The following is a 22,721-nucleotide window of genomic DNA, read 5'->3' as shown; positions in this document are numbered from 1 at the left end:
GTAAAAGTCTACAGATCTAAATCTTACCTCTTAGAGATGGCCCAGAACTCTGAAGTCTCCACCAAGTACTTAGCAGATTAACAACTCCTTTTAAAGAAAAATAATTACCTTCCTGGCTGGCACGCTGCTGCTGAACGAGGGGCCGGTGCTCTGGTGGGGAAGCATGCAAATCAGGTTCTTAAGCCTGAACAGCACTGGGTTCTGCTTCCTCCTGCACTTATGTCTGAAGCCCGAGGAAGCCTCCCCAATTAACGCCACAGAAGTCTGGTGCTCCCGCGCGGGGAGCTCAACCGTGAACTACGTAGTATCCAACTCTTGCCAAAGGCTCATTTAAGACATCTGATGGCGGAGAGAGGTGGCTTAATACGCAGCCACTTGCCATTCCTCCCAATTCTCTATACCGTCAGCCATATACTAAACTGGATCAACACAAAGCAACATTTGTCCTCCACAGGAACTCAGCTTTTTTACAGAAACTCCTTCACACACTTAAGATTTATTCCCTTGGCTTTTGTAGAGACTGAATATGAGAAACGTTCATTTAAACAATCACTTAGGGCCTTTTGTAAAAGAACAGTTAAAAGCACTGTCCATTATGTTATCCAATGCCCCTTAAATAAAAAAAAGCACATGATAAAATTCAGTGCCAAGAAAAAGTTTGTCTCTCTGAAAGGACTCGTTTTCCTTCATCAGAGGGGAACGGGATAATGACATTTCTTTTTGCCTCGACTTTTCAAAACTTCAGAGGCAAATTCGGTGTTCAAATGCAGTAACTAAAACATCCCAGCTACCTTGCGATACCTATTCTTTGCTTTTTTTTATACCTCTTTTGATCTTATTTTATTTTTATGTCTCCTCCTTTAAATTGTGATTCATTTCTCAAGCCAACTTAAATCTTTTTCTCTCCCCTTCAAATGTAGGACATAAATCCTAAGTAAAAGAGACTTTTTCTTAGCTTTTAAAAATTGTCATGCTCCTCCCAGCTGTTACGAGCGCTCTTGGACTTGCCAGATGCACTTGCGTCACTGTCCTGATCTCGGTCCGCTTAACACAATGGAACATGAGACTCCCATCAGCTTCAGCCCCTCACCCACCCAGTGCACCAACCCCAAGAAAATAAGGACAAGAATGACCCAGCTTTTAGGACTCTACGCTCTAGAGTTTCAGGAGTGAAGCTGATTCCCAAAGCCCAAAATGTTTCCACATGACAGTACTTGAGACGGACTCCACCTAAGATGACAATACTGGGGACAGACTGGACCCAGGGCCGTAATGCTCTCCACGCCATCCTGAACATTCCTTTCAAAATAAAAGAAATGAACGTTAACCATGGTGATAGATTCTGTTCTCCAAAGACGACTGCAGCAACATTTCCCAGCCACACGTCCCTTGCCAATGTGACCGGGCTATTCTACCATCAGGAGATGGGGGTCTCTTTCTCCACCCCTTCAATGTGAGCAGATTCTGTGATGGCTTTGACCAACAGGGAACAGTACAAGTGACACTGTGCCAGTCCCAGGGATAGCTTTTAACTGGCTGGGCACTTCCACTTCCTGCCTCTTGGAAGCCAGCCACTGTGAAGGAGAAGACTGTGCTGTGAGAAGCCCAAGCCATGTGGAAAGGGCCGGAGGATGAGATGCCATGTGGGCACAGAGAGAGAGAGAGAGGCCCAGGAGCACAGTGACAGTGCATGGGAAAGCCATCTGGAGGGAATCCCCAGGCCTGGCTGTCCCAGCTGTCACCATGCGCATCAGAGACGAACCCCCTTGGGTCCTTCCTAATTCCTGACCCTTAAAATCATAAGCAATTAAAAAAAACAAAAAAAACAACAAAAAAAACCCAGTGGTTTTCAGATGGGGCTAGGGGCAGCACCTCACTCACAAGGCTGTTGTGGGGATTAACTCTGAATACATGTAAAGCCCTTTAGTGCCTGGTAGCAAAAGTGAGTTTTGTGAAATACTTGCATAGGGAACCGAATTTCTCAAGAACTCTGTGACAACATTCCACAGTCCGTGACTTAAGACGACCTATGTAAACAGAGAACCTGGCAGATCATTTGCAGTCTGCCTTTTCTGGCCACCTCTCAGTTACCTGCAACAGGCCCCAGGTTGCATGTGGTATGGGATCCACATATATGTCATGTATCTAGAGAGAATCATATCGTGCCAGTCTGGGCAGAGAATCCAATTGAGAGGTCCTGGAAAAAGGTCTGCTGCCGTACTCATGCCCAACCGGCTTCCTGACTTTGTAAAGTCTAAGCAGCTGTTAACGGTGTGAGTCACAGGCATAAGAAAGGAGGAGATTTAAGAGGAAGAAAAGAGAAGAATGCAGTCGGTTTGTAATAGGCTTTTTAGTAGGTTTACTGGGAGTGTAAATATCTCCGAACACTCTACGGGTTGAACATCATTGCTTGCTTTGAAAAACCTCGTTTTCCAATACACATATGTTAACACTACTCAAGTATCCACCGCTGGTTCATCTATCCGTCCCACCAATGTTCACTGAGAGCCCATGATGTGCAAAGCGCTGTGCAAGGTGTGGGTCTCAGTGTACCCTGGCGTCAGTCAGGAAAAAGCACACGGATGACTTTCGCAACGATGGTGCTGGTACTCTGCAGAAAAACAAACAACTGGATCCTTAGGATAATAACTGAAACTTTTCCCACAATTTAGTCTCTCCATTTCTTCTCACTTTGGAGAACACAGACACCAACAAATCCCTTCCAGTTAAAAGAGCCTGTTCCCTCCCAGAGCTCGCCTCCTGTTCTCTGCCAGTCCCTGCAGGCCCCCTGGGTATGCCGGGATCAATGCACCAGTACTTCAAAGAGGCCCTCAAATTGGAGTGCAGGCAGCACTGTCTAAAAAAACCCACTTGAGCTGTGATTCTAAGTTGGAGGGGGAGGGGGTGCCGAGAGTCAGAGCTGAGATCTGACAGCACCACACAATGCACTGGGATCAGCGCCGTGAGACAAATTCAGTTCCAGAGATGAAAAATCTTTGGGTGCTGACAACATCTGTTTTATTTTGAAGGTTGCTAGGGAGAAGCCTGGCTGGGCCAGCATTGTTCCAGTTCAGTACTTCATAGCGAGCATCCTGCGTGGGGTTCAGACAGCAAGAATAAAAGCTTGCCAGATAAAGCCTGCTCCTTTCACTTTTCAAATATCAAAGAATCCCTTTGCTACCAGGGGTGACAAACACCCTGCCTACTCAGAACTGGGCGTGCCTTCCGCTTACTCCCTGATTACTCCTCTTCTTCCTGCCCCCTCTGTCCCCACGTGCCGGCTCCCCATCTTTGCCAGATAAAGGCTTACTCGGAAGAAACAGATCCACTAGCCAATGAGTAGATTTCATGCAGAGACAATGAAGAGCTAAGTGAGGGGCGGGGGCGTGGGGATTGTCTAGCATCACATGAAGGAGGAAGTGATTTCCCGGACTTTGAAGATGTGTTAGCGCCCGATAATCAGAGCCAAATGCCTCCAACAGGGCTCAGCACGGTTGTGGGACAGCAGAGAGCTCAAGCTCAGAAAAGAAGTTTCACTTGCAGGCCTGTTTCCAGCTTCGTGATGATGGAGGGGCGGGAAGTGAGGCAGTCCACACTCCTCGACCCCATCCTGCCTGAGTTTCCTTACAATTAACTACAAGACAGTAACAAAAATTAGGAAGTCAGCCCGGCAGGACAAGCATTTAGGACGATAAGAAACGGGGAAGATGACGCTGGTAAAAAGAAAGGACGCGACAGTGATCTTCGCATAGATGACGAACTGTTATAAATGGATGGCAAGGCGCCAACAGTTGAGAGCCACCCTCGAACGCTGGGAAAGCAGGAAGGCCCTTGCATTGAACTGGCATCTGCAAATAAAATCATTTTGGGATTCTGGGCATTCCATGAAACACCCGCATTCCATTAAGTGCAGGAATTCTCTTCCTGCACTGGGCTAGAGCACCAGCTCCTGCCAGGGAGCACCCAGAATCTAGGAAATGCACAGGGAGGATGACGGTCCTTCCCCCCCACACCCCTCCAAACAGAGATCCATTTCAAAGAGCCATTCAGCAGGGCCGGCCCTGCAAATCTCACACAACAAAAGGAAACTCTATCCTCTCAAATCAGAGTATTGAAGCGACTGAGGCCACATTATCTAAACATTTCCCTGGCCTGCCAGATTCCATTTCAGCCAGTTTTGCTTTCGCCCACAGCTTGGGATCCATCCAAGCTCAAGTACGCCTGTCCTGATACCAAGAACACCAAAATAATGCAACGCGCACATTGCTCTGACTTCTCCGGATGTCCTCAAGGAGGAACTAAGCCTGAGAGGCTAAAGAGCCACCCCCCAAGCCACTCACCTAGCCAGGTCACATCCACACTGGCTGGGACAGACATGGCCTCTGCCACCTTGTGCCAGCTCCTGTTGTGCCCTGGTGCCCAGAGCGCCACGTGGCAGAAATAGTGGCCAGAGTTCTCTCTGCTGACATCTCGAACGAGTAAGTGGTAGGAGCGGGCACCCACGTGACTCAGAGCAACGTGAGGAGAGCTGTGTGCCAGGGACTCGCGGTCCAGCCGAGCCAGCACGTGGGGGCCGGGCCAAGTGCTGTCAGGTGTCCTGCTGAAGTACCACGTCACCTCGGGCCGGACGTCATCCGCTCGGTCTGTCGTGATGTTGCAGGCCAGGTCCAGCTCCTTTCCTTCGGTCACAGACACATTCCTGCCCACAGCGGCTCGCAGAACTTGAAAATTAAAAACAAACACACCTAGATAATCTGCGTTATGTTTTCCCTCCCACGCAGCCCCCTTTAGATCATCTTTTACGTTCTTTCTTAGGACATTAAAGTGCGAAGGCTCTGTATAGTTGTAAGTGTTTGAGAATTATTTATTGAATAAATTAATGAAATACGTCACATTTCTTATTTCAAAAAAAACAATAATAGCAGCAAACCCTTATATACATTTACTATATCCCAGGCACTGTTCTGAGTGCTTCGTAAATACTAGTCTTCAAAAATACCCTGCTAACATTATCTCCATTGTACTGATAAGGAAACTGAAGCACAGAGAAGTTATGTAACCTGCCCAAAGCCACACAGCTAATATGTGGCAGAGCTGGGATTAAAATCCGAGCTGTCTGCCTCCAGAGACTCTACTCTTAACTGATATGGTATCATTTGAAAAGAAGTCTGAACATCACAAACTAAAATTATACTATCTCCTTGTGCCTGATAAGACTTGGGTGATTTTACAGAGAAAGGACAGTTCAGTTCTGACTGGTACATATCATTAGCTGGGGACTAGGAGTGGGGTCCGGAGGCTAGAGAGTAGGAAGCGAGGGTGAAACCCATCTTTTAGGTAAAAGAGGAGGGAGTCCTACATAGAAGGACCAGGAAAGTGAAACCAGACAACATGCTTTATGAGTCAGTCTTCAAAACGCAATGTACTTAGGGCACCATTTATTCCGCTAGGGATTTCCCCTTGGACTTAAACATAAAGCACATATTCTCAAACCAAAACAATGACTTCTGGATTATCAAGCCACTGTGCTCCCTCCTTCGGGTAGACGATTAAAAGCAGACTATATTGAGATGAAGCCCTGTACTGTCTGGTGCCACAGTCTCGAGGTGAGGTGTGGTTTCAGCGACCCCCTGTCACAGCTTTTTACGTGGAAACATTTTACTGTATTTAGGGGGTTTTTAAAAAGAAGTTGAACATCTGTAATCAGAGCAGAAAAACATTCAACTCGTGGTAACGCGCTGGGAACAGCTGCTTAGATGACACGTGGCCAGTACCTCCCACGGATTCGAGTGGCGGCAGGCAGGCCTGGACGTCCAGCAAACGTCACTGGCTTCCCCTGACATCCTGAATAGGCTCAGTGGCGAAGGCTGGTGCCCAGTTCAGGAAAAGACCCAACTCTAAAGCCACGCCCTCTGGAGTCAAAGCCTGACAACATTTCAAACAAGTGTTTCAGGCCAAGTTCAAGACCCCCCTTGATGAAGACAGGAAAGGAGGTGGGCACGGTAATTAGAAAAAAGAATTTAAAGTCTAATTTCTCACCTCCACCCACACTCCAAATTCTTCCTTCTCTTTGACCCTTTTTTATTTTTAGTTATTTTTATTTTATTTTTTTAGGCAAGGCAACCCTGGGTTGACCTCACAGATTGCAAGGACCTTGTCAGCTTACAATCTCTTACTTTTTATTTTTTATGCCAACACCACCTGGTCTTCCTAGGTGGTCTCCCATCCAAGTACTAACCAGGCCCGACCCTGCTTAGCTTCTGAGATCAGATGAGGCCAGGCTTGTTCAGGGTGACATGGCCATAGACGTCTTTGACCCTTTTAAAGGGGCCAGAAGTAATTTGAGGATATCTTTTGGGAGAAGTCAGTAAGGAAATGGTTGCCCTGAGCCGGGACTGTGGTTTGAACCGCCCCACATACAATGCCCGTGCTCAGAGCCCCTGGAATCCTGCTGGAGGCCCCTGTGCCGGCCACCAGCTGCTGGAAGTAAAAGGCGGCTCAGGAGGTGAGCTGAAATGGTCAGCATGCAGCTGTGGACCGTGTGTACAGAGAAAACAAAGTCTTAAGTTGAGGAAAGGTGGTGGACATGTCTCTTTATATAGTTCACTTTGTAATTTTCTTTCTGCAAGTGGCTAAACATCTCATCACATCACTAACCACTGTTGCCACATGTTCTGGACTGCGGGTTGGGGGGAGGGGGTCATTCATGGGAAACAGGAAGGAGCAGGCTGAAGGGAAAAAAGAACCAGTTCGAAGGATGCCCAATGCAAGACGGGGCCTCAGACAAAGCCTGCGGTGGCTCAGGCTTTCTCCCCCGATATAACTGAATCGCACAGGTTCTATCCTACTGATATAAGCTGTCTCCTACGGACAGGCGCCAAGCTCTGCATCCACCAGACCACCCCGAACATGGGGGAGGGCGGGAAGAATATGGCCACGTACGTAAGAGAGCTCCATTGTTTAAGTAACTTTGTGCTGTTTATCCTAAGAATGCAATAAGGATATTTAAGGAGGTAGCTATGGCTAGTATGGGTATTAAGAAAAAAACCAGCACGCTAGGGTGGTGGTTCTTAACCTGGGGTCCACAAAGAGGATTTAGAGAGCCTGTGACACAGATGAGAAAAAAACGTTGTCTCTGTTGTTACTGATCTCTACCTGAAATACAGCATCTCCTCTCATTATGAAATTGAGCACTAAACCAGTGTGTGTTAACTGTCCCTGGGACTTGGCCCCAACAGAAGTCACGGATATTGTCACATCCCATTACACTCGCTGCAGATATCTTAAATATCATTTATAATTATCACTACTTAGAAATCCCACTAGGCGTTAGGCCTGCCACGACATCTCATTGCTTAATGCGCTGATAAGCGATGTTGATATAGAATATCGCTACATTAACAAATTTGTCTTAAAACTATTTTGATAACAATTTCAATATAAGTGTTTGCCTCTGTCATCCTATGTATGAACTTTAAGATTTGAAACATGTTAATTGAGGAAGGTCTTGGGGCTTCAAAAGACTGTCGAAGCTCATGGCTCAAAAAAGTTACGAACTCCCAGGCTCAGGGATTCAGGATGCTCAAGTCTTGTAAGCAGATCTTATGGGTTCTGTGGCTTGTTTGAAATAAAAAATAAGTACCTTCATGACTGAACTACCTGCATAAAAAGATAACTTGCTGCAAAACTGAAACCCTTCAGCCTCCTGCCCATTAAAACAGTTGTTTGATGCAAGCTGGGTAGGCGAGGTTTCTTAGCACAGACGGCAGGCAGATCACTTCTGAAAAGGAAGGTGACCCAAGTCCATCTGGAAAGTGATTTCTGCAGCCAGTGGAACCAGGACTGACTGTGATGGGCAGTCCCTCTCCTCAGCAACAGAACCTCCCACCTCATCCACCGCCACAGTCTCTGGGGACCTCTGCCTGCTTTTACCGCAAACAGCTCCTGCATGGTGGTCTACGTACAGAGGAAAATGCCTAGGACAATGCGGCTTGCAGAGGAAAAATATGACCCATGTTTCCTGCTTCCCTTCCCATCTGAGCAACAGGGCAGCCACACACTCACATTTATTCTCAGGACGTAGTCCAGCCAAGGTCTTCCCAGTTTACAAAACAGGAGGCAGCCACTACGGCAGCGAAGTACTGTGAGGGCTGAAGATGTGAGACTTCCAGAAAACCAAGTACATTCATCCGCCCACCACACCGTCATCCTGAGATGCTCTCTTTACACTTTGTCTCTGCGAAAGCAGGAAGGTCCACGGGGCCTGGGAACCATCCTCAAAGTCCCTCCGACTCCAGGACCCAGGACCCAGCTCATCATCTGGCAGATTCCTTACTGATGCTTTCTGTATACTGAGCCAATAACGGTTCATTTTCTTTCTTGTTTTTCTTTTATTTTTATGGGTTTTCTAAAATGTTTTTGTGTTTTCTTTATTGCTTCTCTAGTAGAATTAAGTTTTGGATTGTTGTTTTGTTTTGTTTTGTCTTTTAAAGACTGGTTCACAGATGACAGGACAAAGAGCTTCTTGCACATAGACCCCCAAGGCTGGATGCTCCTGGGGTATGTGTCATATAGGAAAGGAGAAGGGGCCCAGCCCTGGAGAAGTCCTCACCTACAGGGGACAGTGCACCTGAGGGGACTCGAAAGGCAGGCTCAGAGACCCATGTTACAGGAGAGGTTCAGGGGTGAGCTAGACACACATCCCCAACAGCTGTGGGGAATGGCAGATCCGAGTAAGATAAAAACGCAAGGGAGCCGGGTGGGGACAGCAAAACCCCAAAGCTCCTCGGGACGCCAAGCTGGACCTCGTTCTAGCACTTTACAGGGATTTAATCTTTTAGTCGAAATATTGTCTTAGCATCATATGGAACCTGCGGCTTCCCAAGGGTTTGAATTCGAATGTTACGCCGCTGCAAAGCGAAACTAGAGGCAGAAAACAGAGATCCACGACCCCCCGGCCTTCCCTCCCTCCACTCAACACCGGCCTCGCATGAGAAGCAGGAAGCTCATGAGAAAAGGAAGAGGCTCCGGCCTAGTTCTTCGTGCTGTCATTGCTCCAAACACAAGCTATATAGTGTAAAATATCCAATTTCCAGAAGCTCACCTGTTGGCTGGATCACCACGGTGGCCACATCCACGGCTTTTTCTTGAATTTCTTGCCAGCTGCCCTGCTCTTCGATCCACTCGCTGACGACGCACCTGTAGGTGCCCTGGTCCTCGGCCAGCACGCGGGACACGGAGAGGCGGTACCCGTCGCTCCCCACGGTGTCCAGGCGCACGTCTCCGCTGTGGTAGCGCTGCTCGTAGGCGGGGCCCGGCCGCAGCCGGCCCTCGTGCGTCAGGGCGACGACGCTCTGCCGGCTGGCGCGGTGCCGCACCTCCCACAGCAGCGCCAGGTGCGTGTGCAGCGGCGACGCGGTGGAGGCGACACAGCGCAGCTCCAAGGGCTCGCCCTGGCGCAGGCTCAGGCTCAGGCCCGGGCCCGGGGAGGGCGGGCTGGCGGCCACGCGCAGGGCGTCGGCCAGCACTGGGGGAGGAAGACGGAGGGTCAACGGGCCACCCCTGCCCCTACCCCAGCCCTGTCCGCATCCCAGTCTCCACTGGCAGCCCCCGCCCCACCCCCCACTCCAGATCCCACCCCTACCCCCACCCCAGCCGCATCCCCTTCCGCCCAGCACTACAGTGTGAGCCAGCTGGGACCAGGGACAACCTCCTCCTCCTCTTCGCTGTTCCAACGTCCGGATGGGCACGTTTTCCCACTGATTCATCTATAATCTCAACGGACTCACTGACTTGAAACTAAGAAAAAGAAGTGGCCCTAATAAGACTCCTCGATAGAACCGTGAAAACTCCCTTTTGGGAGCTGGGCCTTGGGGATGTGCTTCTGCCTCCTTTAAGCAACTTACTTTACGCCTCGGTGCCTCAGTTTCCTCCTCTCTGAAAAGGGGCGACAACTGGATCTGTTTCAGGGAGCTGACTTGAGAGTTCCCCGAGTTCTAAGGGAAGGTGCTCAGGACAGTGCCGGTACTTGGCGATCGCGACAAAACTGGCTGCTCCCGACAAACAGGGCTAGACGACCGGACGGAAGGGTCTCCGAGAGCAGCAGCAGCACACTCACGGAGGGGAGAGCAGGGCCAGCACTGCCTGTGTCCTGGGGCTGGGACTGCCTGCCAATGACCAGTGAGCAGAAGTAACTGCAGGTTAAGGGCCCGTCAAAGAAAACTGAAGCCTCGGCTCCTCACTCTGTCAGGGCCATCTGGAAAAGGCTGTGCTCTTCTACAGAGTCTAGAAAAAGGGGGCCAGAGAGGAACGAAGTCCTGGGGAGTGCTATTTAGGAAGGACAGCGAGAGTGAGGTAGCCAGAGAGGAGGCCCCCGCCAAGGGGCAGGGACACCCTCCCAGGCGGGCTGGGAGCAGATCTCAGAAACTCATCTGGTGTCTTGGAGAAGGGGTGACTCTAGGTAACAGAAAAAAAACTGCTATATCTTTAGAGAGACTCATCTCAAAGACCCATCTCTGCTGCAGAATGAATCGATGACCTTCTAGTATATCCACCAGTCTGTGATTCCAGCTAACTGGAATATATAATGACTCAGTCCCCAAGGCCAGTTCTCTCTCAGGGCACAGGTGAACCGTTTCGAGACCCACGAAGCTGACGGCCAAACAGACTCTGGACCATGCATGGCAGCCACCAGACGCTCCACCTAGGCAGCCAAAGAGTCTCTTACGTGGGCCATCCATCTGCTTTCCTGACCCAAGGATAGCCTGCCCTAGCTCCGGCCTTCCGAAGACTAGGGGAGAAAGATGCTGGGTGGTAGGCAGGGACCTCCTGCTGCCTCCAACCACAAGATGAGAATTACGAGGGGTGCATCTGACCTAACAGAGGTGTAACATGTGTGCTGACTATGAAAGCAGCACATTATTTCACTGTAATGCAACAATGTCTTATGGGACTTCTTTCTAAAAAACATATTTGGGATTTTCCATAGGAATAGGAAGAGGTAATGGAAGAGGTAGATTTGATGGTTTAATACCTACATAATGGACATGGCTGCTTTATTCCCTCGTGAGTCAGACGGGGGAACAGCATCCGCGTTATGGAAGGATTCTAAGAAATCATTACAGTGGGAAGGAATGCCTGGATCAGTATATCATGATGTACGTCTTCTACTTTCTCAATCCCTAAATATATTCCTGCCCTGACATAAATTCTTTTTGGAACACAGCAGGGTACAAATAAATGCATAATTAAGCAATAAAAAAATGATAATAATGTTTCTATTTTGCTATCTCCAAATTAAAATTTTTGTTCTTGCTCATTTACTAATTAGCTGTATGATTTTGGGCAAGTAGTTAGTGTATGCTCTTCCATTTCCTCATGAGCAAATTAAGGAAATATCCCTCCCTACCTTCTTCGTTGGATTCAGAAAATTGAATGTGTGAGTAAATCTAATAGGCCTTGGAAAATGGAAAAAAAAACAAAAAACAAAAATACCAAAAATACACTGCAGATATCTAAGGTGTGATTACCTGCACAGCCAGGCCAAAGCTTGCAGCGTCCCATCATAAGCTAGCAGTGACCACAACCCGCTTTCTCTACATAGCTTGCTATGGCACTGTTCTGAGGCTTTAGACATACTAACTCGCCTTGTCCTCACCACTTTTAAGAGGCGACTGTTACAGAGGAGGAAGCTGATGGAATATGCCCGTGGAAGCTGCCAAGTGGTAGAACCAGCAACGAGGCTTTCTGAGTACAAGCAGCATGGCTCAGAGCTGGGCTCTCGACCAGCACACCCTGCTCTCATCAGCCAGGGGATAGTTCAGAATCACAGTGGAGTAAAGAGAAAGGGCCCTCAGCGACCACCTGGCCCATCGTCTGCCTTAGATCAGGTGAAATACTATTACTTCACTGGACAGAAGAGGGAGCAGGGCCCCAGAGGTGTTAAGTTTCTTGACAAGGTCACCCAGAGCCAAGTGGCAGAGGAAAGTCTGGCCCCTGGCACAGCGACCCGCTCCTCCCCCAGCCCCAACTGCCCCCGTGAAGATGTACCTTTCACCTGCACTGTATCCTCATAGTTGCCTTGGACGGTAGCATCGGTGCTGGGGGTCGAACACTTGTAGTGGCCTTGGTCCGAGGGCTGGACGTTCTTGATGTGGAGCTCCACGGCATCATTGGCTGTCCTCCTCAGCAGGATCTCGCCCCTCTGCAGGCGCTCCCGGTACAGCTGGGCTGGGAAGCCCACCTCCCAGGTGCTAGCGAGCTCCACGAAGCTGCTCCCCGAAGACGAGAAGCTCCAGTCGAAGTTCTGCTCGCTGGGGCCATCGTAGTCGCTGACGTTGCAGGGGATGACCAGCTCGGTGCCCGCCACCCGCACCAGGCTCTCGGCAGGGACTCTCACCACGCGCCCTCGGCAAAGAGCTGCAAAGACGAGAGATGAACGGCGGGTATGGGATCAGGCCAGGTAGCAAACCTGTAGGTGCTCTTGTTGGCAGACACGTGGTGGAAATGTGACATCTGGGGAAAACAGTGTCTTGCTTCTGTCTGTGTGTAGCCCATCCCCAGCCCCATGAGCCGGAAGTACAACCCTGAAATGAGTACCTCTCACTCAACCGTTTCCTAGGATTGACAGGGAGGAAGATAAGCATTAAAGTCCGGCTAGCCACAAACCCGAATAGCTTCTTCCCTCCCGTTACTACTTAACATACCATTACCACTCAGTGTGATGTCGAAATACTTTAGGTTTTGTGTGAAAGAAAAGGACACAGCTAACCAAGTATTTACACTTCTGCCCACCCTGTATCAGCCCTCATCTCTAGAGACCAATCCCTGGGGCTCCTGAGACCTGATTTACATTGATGAATGCCAAAGTTTCAATCCTAAGGCAGCTTGCTGATAAAATAATTTAATTCCGATTATCTGACATTGCCTATAAATTAATTTTAAAATATGACGACTCTACCAAGTATTAATTTTCTATTTTCTGGCTCATTTCCTTCTCTCTACTCTTCACCCTGATTCTAAATTCAGAACGAGGATCATCGGAAAGCACAGAGGGAGAAAGCGCCTAGTCTGGCTGGTTGCTGGGCTGGGTATTGCTAGGAACGCAGCACCTCTCTGGGGACAAGCCCCGTGGACAAAGCCAAGAGTTCGCTGACATCGCCCCCCACAGAGCACAGGCCTCGCGTGCCTCTGGTAAGGCCCCTAGGGACCCTCCCCTGTGCAGTCTTTAAGACGTGTTCACTGCAATGAAATTCATCACCATTCTGCAGTGCATTTACTATCTGTGTTTGGCACTGCCATTCAGACAGACCGAATGGACTTGTGTGGCTCCTCCTCGGGGTCTATAAATAGGCAGAGCACTAAGGTATAGAGGAGAAAGCGTAGGCTCTGAAATCAAGGAGCACTCAGTTTAAATTTGACGGACCTCTCAGCTTTGGCTTCCTCGGCTATGAAACAGGGCAAGAAGGAGTCACTGAGTTAATGAAACAAAATGCCCAGCTGAGAGGCGCTATACACTAAGAGCTCAATAAAATGGGCACTTCTATGATTTATTTTCAATTCTGTTTCTCTTATGGGTTGAATTGTATCCCTTCTCCCGCCCCCCCAAAAAAATTCCTATGTTGAAGTCCTAGCCCCCAGCACCTCAGAATGTGACCTCACTTGGACATAGGGTCATTGCAGATGTCATTATTTAAGCTGTGGTGAGGTGCAAGGGAGTGAAGGGGGCCCTAATCCAATGACTGGTATCTTTAAAAGGGGGGACGTCTGGGCACGGCTATGTACACAGAGAGAACTCCCTGTGAAGACAAAGGCAGAGAAGGGGGTACTACACCTACGAGCCAACAAATGCCAAGAAACACCAAAGACTGCCAGCAAACCACCAGAAGCGAGGGGACAGGCTTGCGACAGACTCTCCCTCAACGCTGCGGAAGGAACCACCCCTGCGGACGCCTGGATGCTGGTCTCCAGAACTGGGAGACAATAAATTCCTGTGGTTTGAGCCACCCAGTTTGTTACTTTATCCTGTACTTTATTACAGGAGCCCAGCAAACTAACACACATTTGTTGCTTGTTTTTCAATGGTTTAATTTATGTTTTTCAAACTCTGAGTTGCCACCATTTAGCCAGTTGTACAGTGAATTTACAGTGGCTGTGATTAGCATGTGTGTATGTTTTTTAAAGACATGAAGCAGAATAGAAAATATTAGAGTCCACCGCATTTAGTGGAAGTAAACTGGGTTTCGTTAAGTTTTGTTAGGTAAACAAAGGTATGTGTATACCAGATTATGATGAAAATCTTTTATCTTAATTTGTATCATGGTAAAAAAAAAAAAAAAAAGTCAAGAAAAGCTTTTTAGAAGTCATCTCTTAGTCTCTCCACCTATTATCTTTTGCTTTGAGAAGGAAAAAAAGGAAACATCCACAGAAGACAAATAGTGTTGGAGATGGCGGGCGCCCTGAGCCGGGGGCCGACTGCCTTCCCCTCCCAGCCCAGCCAGTGCAGGTCCAGACTGGTCACCAGTTCTAAGAAAGGCCGCTGCCACCCTAAATCACTCTCCCTGAAAACAGGGTGACTGGCACTGGTAACTCAGAGCCATGGGTCACGTTTCTTCCCACAAAGAACAGTACTTCCGATCCCAAATATTCGAGGAGTGCTGGGACGTGCTTTCTTCCCGAGGCGACTCGGTGCCTGTAGGAAGATGTCCACGGCCTCACCTTAGCACTTCCGACCAGTACTCATCCACGCGTGTTGCCCAGCATTCAAGTGCCCCTCAGGTGGGCTGACCCTGCACCCCCGAAGCCCCTGACATGGCCACTGGAGCTGAAACCAGGTAAAACGGAAGCTTCCTGGCTCCTTTCTGCTGAAACTTTTCAGGAAGATATTTTCACTTCCTTTGGGAACAGGGTACCATAAAGACGATTTGCTCAAGCAGCATGGGGACAGCCCTCCTGAGGAGCTGAGGGGGCTGTCTCCAGCAGAAGAGACCCAGGCCAGCAAACACTGGGACCAGAGAGGTGGAGAGAATGCACCCTCGTCACCCGATGACATCTTCTGGGCCACTGGGCCCAGCTACACCTTCTAAATCATTCCACACTCACCCAGATCCACACGTGTACGTGTGTACACTCACGGACAGACAGAAAGACACAGACAGACAGACAGACACAGACAGACACACACACACACACACACACACAATCTTGGCAGTTTCTCCACTCACCACCACTTATGTTCCTTAAGCTAATTTCTGTCACTGGTAACTCAGGATGTTGAAATAATACATAACCCGCCCAGCAGCGAAGCCATCACCACCACAGTTCACAAGGGAAATAGATCACGATCTCTTTTTCACATTTAAGTTTAGAGATTTAGGCAACTCTGAATTTCCCTAAGAAATCATTCAGAAGGAAGTGCCAAGGTGAAGGTCCTTAAGAGGCAACAGGGCCTCAGCTTGACCTCCTTGTGCCCACTTCCTCATCTGTGAAATGGAGACAGTAGCTACCGCCCCCTTAGGATTAAGCTCCATCACTGAAGACAGGGCCCTACTTCACATAAGGGTATGTGGATATCTGCTTTGCAGGCCGCCTCTGACCACAACCACTGACTTTACTTCCTTGGCAAGGTTCAGCAAAGGAGTTTGCTAAGGTGTAAATGTTTTTAATTCTTCACCCTTGTCAAGAAGTTGACCAGATTGGCAAGTGCCCAGCAGGGCCCTCTGCACAAGAGTACGTCCTTTGTAGTTCTGTCTCTATCTTTATTCTTAATGATTGGAGCTTGGGAAACGGATCCAGCTCCTCATCTTAGCTCTCCAATCCTGCCTCCACCTGGTTGCCAAAAATCGTCTTTGAAACACACAAATCCTATGTCGCTTCCCTGGTCCAAAGCCTTAACCGGCTCCTTTCCACCTGCAGGACACAACCTCCTGCAGACGGCCCACTGCGGCCGCCCTGGTTCACACCACCATCTCTCTCACCTGAATTACTGCACAAACACCTCCCAGCCGGCCTCCTGACTTCCATTCTTGACCCCTACTCTCGACAGAGAAAAATGACCTTTTAAAAAACCTAAGTTGCATTAGGTCAAACTCTCCAACTCACTCCCATCACACCCCATCTCACTCAGATAAATAGCCAAGAAAACTCCTCACAGAGGCCATCGAGACCTCACAGGATCTGGCCCTGTTTCTCGAACTTCCTGCTCCTCTCCCACTGGCTCCCTCCCCTGTACTTCAGCCATGCTTTCCTCCTAAAATGTCCTGAAGGAACCAGACCTGCAGCAGCCTCAGGGCTTCTCCGGCTTCCTCAGTCCAGAGCCCTCTCATTGCCGCACCCCACCGCACACCCGCATCCATCGCACCCCGCCCAGCTCTGTCTCCGGCTTCAGATCTTTATTCCAATGTCACCTCGCCTTCGCAGTGAGGCCTTCCCTGACCAGCTTTCCTGACCAACTGTATCACCACCCCCCATTCTGGCTTCTGCCAAATTTTCTTCTCATGTATCACTAATATACTTTATGTGCGTTTATAATTTTTTAACTATTATTTATTGCCTGTCTCTTCCCACTAGAATCCACATTCCATATGAGCGGTGGTTTTAGTCTGTCTTATTTACTGCTGAGTGCTAGTGTCCAGAACGAGGCCTGGTACATAGTAGCTGTTCAATAGATATTTGCTAAATGAGTGACTGAATAAAAAGACAAAATAAAAGATCACTCATCGTCTGGCCCACGGCTAGCGCTCCAGCTTCTTCTCCTCCCATCCTCCCATCCCATAATGCTTATGCTCCAACAAAACAACGACCCCTCATTTTCCAGAAATGCCGGATTCTCTGGGGCTCCGCAGACTCTGTTTCTGTGCCTCCTTCGTGGGAGACCCTCCCACAGTCTCCTCATCCTCTTGCAAGAAGCGGCTCCAGCACCACCTCCTCTGTGAAGCCTTCCTCATCTTCCCTGGGATCACTTAGGCACTCCGGCCTCCGTGTTCCACTCAACCTGAGAAAGTACCTTCAAACGCTGGCTATGATATAGTGCCGCTGGGAAAAGTAAAGCAGATATGAACAGATGCTGGAAAGATCCAATTCTAATCTAAAAAGATATAAACCCAAGCTGTGTCTTGCATGCAGAACTGAGCTGTCACCTCATCCACGCAAATCAGATTTTAAATTTTGGTAACAGAATTCCAACTTGTTACAAGCAATCTGGTATTTAGCACAGATTTCCTTTAATACCGTGAAATAACAGCTAATAATATTTTTAAATAAATACAATTTGCAAAAAATAAAGCATATGGCTCTTTTCAAATCAAAAAGAATATCTGCATAGCCACACATAGCCAATTTCTGTCAAAACCTTTTGTAACAGTTGATAACTAAGGAGAAAAAAATAAAATTTTCCTCTGCTTTTCTAAATTCTAGCAATATTTCACATTTAAGAGTCTCAAACACTGTTGTTAGTCTAGTTCTCCATAAAGATGTCTTTACTAAGTAACAATTTAATTAAGTATGGTTTCATTTGTTTTCAGGAGTCAGCATAAGAAACCTCCATATGAAAAGCATCTCTCTATCATCTTTACAGGTCCTACCGAGGACAATATTGTGTGTTCAATGACACAAGAATCCATATGATAATATTCCTTTAGAATTTAGTACCATGAAAAAAAAAAACTGTTGTTGGACCATTGTACATTCTTTCTCTAGAAAACAAGAACAATATAGGTATCCTTCACCACTCAAACCAGTTATCACAGTAACTTCGATGCTCAAGACAAGGGCACTTTAATATCACGTTGTGCAGTGGTATGAAGGCGTCTGTGCCAAACCATTAGCAAACCCAGTTACTAAGTGGACCAGCACGTGAAATGCCCTGATGACATCAGGCCCTCTCAGGAAAGTTTTAGAACCTCCATTGCCTCTTAACTTCTGTTTTCAGAAAATGTGCCTAAGCCTACAAAAAAACAAACCAAACCAAACCCACCAAAAAACCTACTACAATTGTTACTGCTAATTTCATCTTTCTTCTCCCCACCAACTTCTGTCCTGTTTTTCCCAAAATATATAATGTGTCCTTTAGTACTTTAGCTTAGAACTACCAATAGTTTAAATTTCTAATAATTATCTCCCTCTGTCTCTACACCTTCCTCTACCTTCCCTCCTGACCTTGAACTTTTGATTTTTTTACCCTTATTTTAAGTTTTTTATTGCATATATATGTGCATCTCATTGCGAATTGCCTCAAATACTTTTAGGGGAGGAGGGGAGGTGAGTAGAGTATAAATTCTAAAAGACCAATAATTGAGATTTCCACTTCCAGGAGACTTTCGCTTTTTGCCATGATAGAGTAACTTGTATCAATTCCTGCCCGGAGAACTACAAAAGATGAGTAAAATATAAGAAACAGATAACTGAGTGCATTAGGAGCAATCTGGGTATCCAGGATCAAGAGGCCAAGATCACAGAAATACCCCAAGGTGGACCTGGCCATGTCCACCACTCTTTCCCTTGAGCTATTCGCCATTTCTAAGAGGTATAGGCCACGGACTAAGTAAAGTTAGTATCTCAGCACTGCCAGCACTCACAGAGCCAGGAACACAACAACCGAAGTTTAGGCTCACTAAGAAAGTTATAGTTTGAAGAGCCAAGATCCTAGGGAAAAAAGGCAACAGCCGAAAAGCAGGCACATTGCTTTTCCTCTCAAAGCAATTGACATTTCGAAAGCTGCTTTGCGTTGGGCAGTGGGGAGAGGGCGGTTTGGGGCTGGGGGTAGGGCTGAGAAGCTAAGCACAAAGTAAATACTGAGAGGCCAGAGGGTTAAGCAAAGTTGTCTACTATCTCACAGTACTAGGGAAACAACAGCTAGAATTCAGAGTTCACAAAGGAAGGCAGACTGCAGTAAACACCCCAGAATTTCAGTTACAACCCTGGAAGGGGCTGTGCCCTCGGAGTAAGTGTAAAGCTGAAAAAACAATGAGCTCTCAATACTGAAACCCAGTCTCAAAACCTCCCAATTCTTCATTGGATTATAATGAGCTCCTCTTACTTCTAAAAGCCTCCTCGAAGAGAAAAAAAGTAAATCTTCTTGAGAAGAAGACAACATCATACAGAGCCTCTGTAATTTTTCAGTATTCTGTCAAGTTACCGGACATTCCATATGAAAGGACCAAATGACTGAAAACGAAAGAGGAAAAAACAGACAGTAGAAACAGACCTACAGGGATCCAGATATTGGTGTTATCAGAGATGGACTTTAAAACAGCTATAATTAGATTACTAAAGTAACAGACAACAGGATTTCGCCTCTTAATTGAAATCTGCTAAAATAACTGAATTGAAATTCTAGAACAAAAAACATATATAATATCCAAAATTAAGAGTTCAATAAATGGATTTGATAGCAGATTAGATACAGCATAAATAAAGTCAATGTAACATATCCAAACTGAGACCCAGGGTATAAAAAAAAGATGAAAAATGCAGAAAAGAATTTAAACGACACATGAGAGGCATTTAAAAGCTAAAATGTGTAAGAGTCCCAGGAAGAGGAAGAATGTGGTCGAATTAATTTTTGAAGAGATAAGAGCTAAGATGTTTCTTAAACCAACAAAAGACATCTTGCCACGGATTCGAGAAGTACTACGTATCACGACCAGTATAAATACAAAGAAAACCACACCTCGGTACATCATAGTAAAACTGCTAAAAGACAGAGAAGGGAACGATGATACAACTGACAGCTGACTTTCAACAGAAAACATGCTCATAGGACAATGGAATGACATCTTTAAAGCCATGAAAGACAATAAATGCCAATGTGCAATTCTACACAGAGAGAAATCCTTTAAAAAAAAAAAGTCTAAATAAATATGCTTTCAACCAACTCTCAACAAAGGAAAGAGAATGAATAAAAAGAAATACCAAAGGGAGTTCTGGAAAGGTAGAAAGGCATAAAGAGCAAAAGAAAGAGTAACTGTGGGAAAGTCTACTGAGTACTGATGATATACTACAATATTAGTAATGTCTTCTAGAATTTAAACCATATGCAAAATTAAAGTATATGACATCAACAGTACAAAAAGTGAGAGAAAAAGTGGGATAAATGGAGCTTAAATGTTCTAAGGTCTTACATTATCCCAGAATTGATATAAGGGCCACCAGGAGACACTAAGTCAACAATGTTCTAATCTCTGGAATAACCACAAAAATGAAAGCATGGATAACAAATAAATTAATGGGGGGCAGAAGGGAATAAATAATACTTGATTAACCAAAAAATCTATAATTTCAGCTAAAATAATATAAGCATTTCTCAAGAATTTATTTTGCCATGGGTTCACTTGGATTCATCACCATGTGTCTGTCAACAACAAGACTCAGATACAGACAGAGGAGGAAATAATAATATACTGTGTCTCCTTCATATGTCATGCACTGAGAGTACTACTCATATTTCTTCCTAATTAACCCACAGAACAGAACCAGAAAGTAGATACTACCACCTCCATCATAGAACTGAGGAATCAGGACTGAGACTCCTAGAAGTAAATAACTTGCAAAAGGTCATAATAGCAATTAAGCGAGGGCCTCAAACTCAGGTATCTGCCCTATACATTACACAGTCAACACAGAGATGGGCTGGGTTGGTTTGTTTTGCCTTCAACTGTGTTGTTGATATTACCACTTTCTGTTGATTTTGCCTTTGCTCTGAGTAGGAAGAAGAAATCTTGAAATTCCCTATAAAACACTTCATATTCTCCAGGGGCAATGTGAACCAGAGAGGCAGAATGAAGTAATAGAAATGAGTTACTAAGAGGAAATATATATATTCTCAATATGAAGTAGATGAAATAGAGAAATGAGTTTGCTGAAAATAATCTTCCAGTTTCTTCAAAACTTTTTTTGACCTGCTACTCTCATTATTTTAAATGATACTAACTGCAACATCTCACACTTTCACATTCAAAAAAAGGTAAAGAGAACTTTATTCCAAAATCAGATAGGAAGGACTTTTGAAACCCATTACTCTGACTTGTCATCAATACAGATAATTAATAAGCAAGAGGTAACTGTTTCCTGACTACTATTTGCCTACCTTTGAAGTACTCAAGCAAATAATTAAATGCTTTCAACTTTCTTCTGCCATGTAGAATGGATGGGGGGGTATACAAGACATCAGGCAAGTTTTTCAAGGTCAGCTGTTCCTTCAATGCTTATTGCAACAAGCACTACTGCAACCGTGAGGAATCATTAAGGAGAAAAGCTAACGAAGATTAAACTGTATTTATCTACCTTCTTCCACCCCCTCATGATATCCATGGGAAAGAGATTTTATTTCTTGCATATCATCAGTATTATTCTAAATCAAGACCTACAGACTACAGCAAAGGATTCTTGCAATTGTTTCTATTATTGCTCGTTTTACCATCTCATCGAGCTGCCTAGAAGCAAACAGCCTGAATTTCCAATCGGAGCCATTGGCAAGATAAAGATTGGCTGTTTTGGATCCAGTGGTACAAGTGGAGCTGAAATACTGAAGCTAAAGAGCTTTTGGTATTTTAGTTTGCCTTATAAAAGGACATCTAAGGCCCCTTAAAGAAGGACTGGGGACCTATGAAGCTCCTCATGGAGTTCCCAGCCCACACGTGAGCCAGAAATGACCACACAGAAGGTCAAACTTGTAAACTCTTAAAAGAGCCCTTATTGGAGTATCTGACTCAACAAATGAAAAACTTTTGTCTCTTCATGTCTGCCACCGAGGGACCTGGCAGGAAAGGACTGTGCCAGCTTTCATCAAGACAGTCCCTACGCGACGAAAATGCAGCAATGTATGCATTAAACAAGTTACAGCCAGCAGAGAATGTGTAATGAAGTCACATATGGCAGTACTTCAAAATCCCATCCGAACGCAAACAAGGCTCTACTAGAGCAGGCCTTATCATCATTAAAAATAAATAAACAGATAAATAAATAAGTAAATAAATAAATGGATGTTCAGCTAATCCCTCATTGAGATACACTAGACAAATACAATGTTACTCATTCAACAACTACTAAGAAAGAAGCTCCAGTGTTGGACCATATATGAGAGAGAAAGGTAAATCAGCCTCTAGATCTTTTTTTAAGGGACTTAATGTATGATATGTTTAGGGTCAAAAGGTGAACATAAAAATTATAAGGAAGGATATAAGAAACCAGAGAGGTACTGATAAGTACCGTGGAGTTCAAAAGTGAGTGTCCCTCCAAAAAGGTTAGTGAAAATCTTCCTGCCTGTTAACATTTGAATTGGGCCTTTGACGAATGGATGGGTGGGGGGAAGGGACGTTGGACAGAAGACACTGAGGATGAAGCTGACCAGAATTAAAGGGCGGAGCATAAGCAAAGCCTAGGAAGGGACCCGTGGGGAGTGGTAAAGAGTACAGTGATGAGAGCGGACTGGGGTGGACACGTGGGAGACCTGTTGGGAGCTGTCAGTTGGGAGCTCTCTACAAGACGACAGAGGAGAGGTATTAAGTAATAAGAATCAAAACAAGGGCAGTGCTGGGCACGGAAAGGCAGCATCTCTGAGCCATGCTAGCAGGAGCGACTGATGGACCCGCCGAAGGGAAGCTAACAGCTGGTGAGGACACAGTGGAGGAAACAGTCGATGAGATTCAGACAAGCTGAAGGATCCACGAAGCAGGGGGAATGGAAGCCCCCAAAAGATATGAGCCCCGAATGAATGTGGAATCACA

The 22,721-nt window shown here is 46.4% G+C and overlaps 1 protein-coding gene and 1 pseudogene across 1 annotated transcript in view; both read right to left on the bottom strand.

The window, feature by feature from the left end:
• PTGFRN (prostaglandin F2 receptor inhibitor) overlaps positions 1–22,721 on the bottom strand; it is a 70,115-nt gene that overhangs the window by 30,175 nt on the left and 17,219 nt on the right. Inside the window, exons 2-4 of the mRNA XM_039841308.1 lie at positions 12,049–12,417; positions 9,104–9,526; positions 4,341–4,721 (exon numbers count right to left, since the gene is read on the bottom strand). Coding sequence (XP_039697242.1) covers positions 4,341–4,721; positions 9,104–9,526; positions 12,049–12,417 — 1,173 coding nt within the window. The remainder of the gene's footprint in view (positions 1–4,340; positions 4,722–9,103; positions 9,527–12,048; positions 12,418–22,721) is intronic.
• LOC120585265 (uncharacterized) lies at positions 6,190–6,308 on the bottom strand (annotated as a pseudogene).

Source organism: Pteropus medius, unplaced genomic scaffold (assembly GCF_902729225.1).
Source record: "Pteropus medius unplaced genomic scaffold, Ma_sr-lr_union100, whole genome shotgun sequence".
NCBI lineage: Eukaryota > Metazoa > Chordata > Mammalia > Chiroptera > Pteropodidae > Pteropus > Pteropus medius.
Note: the sequence above shows the minus strand (reverse complement) of the source record. Positions and strands in the feature narration are given on the sequence as shown.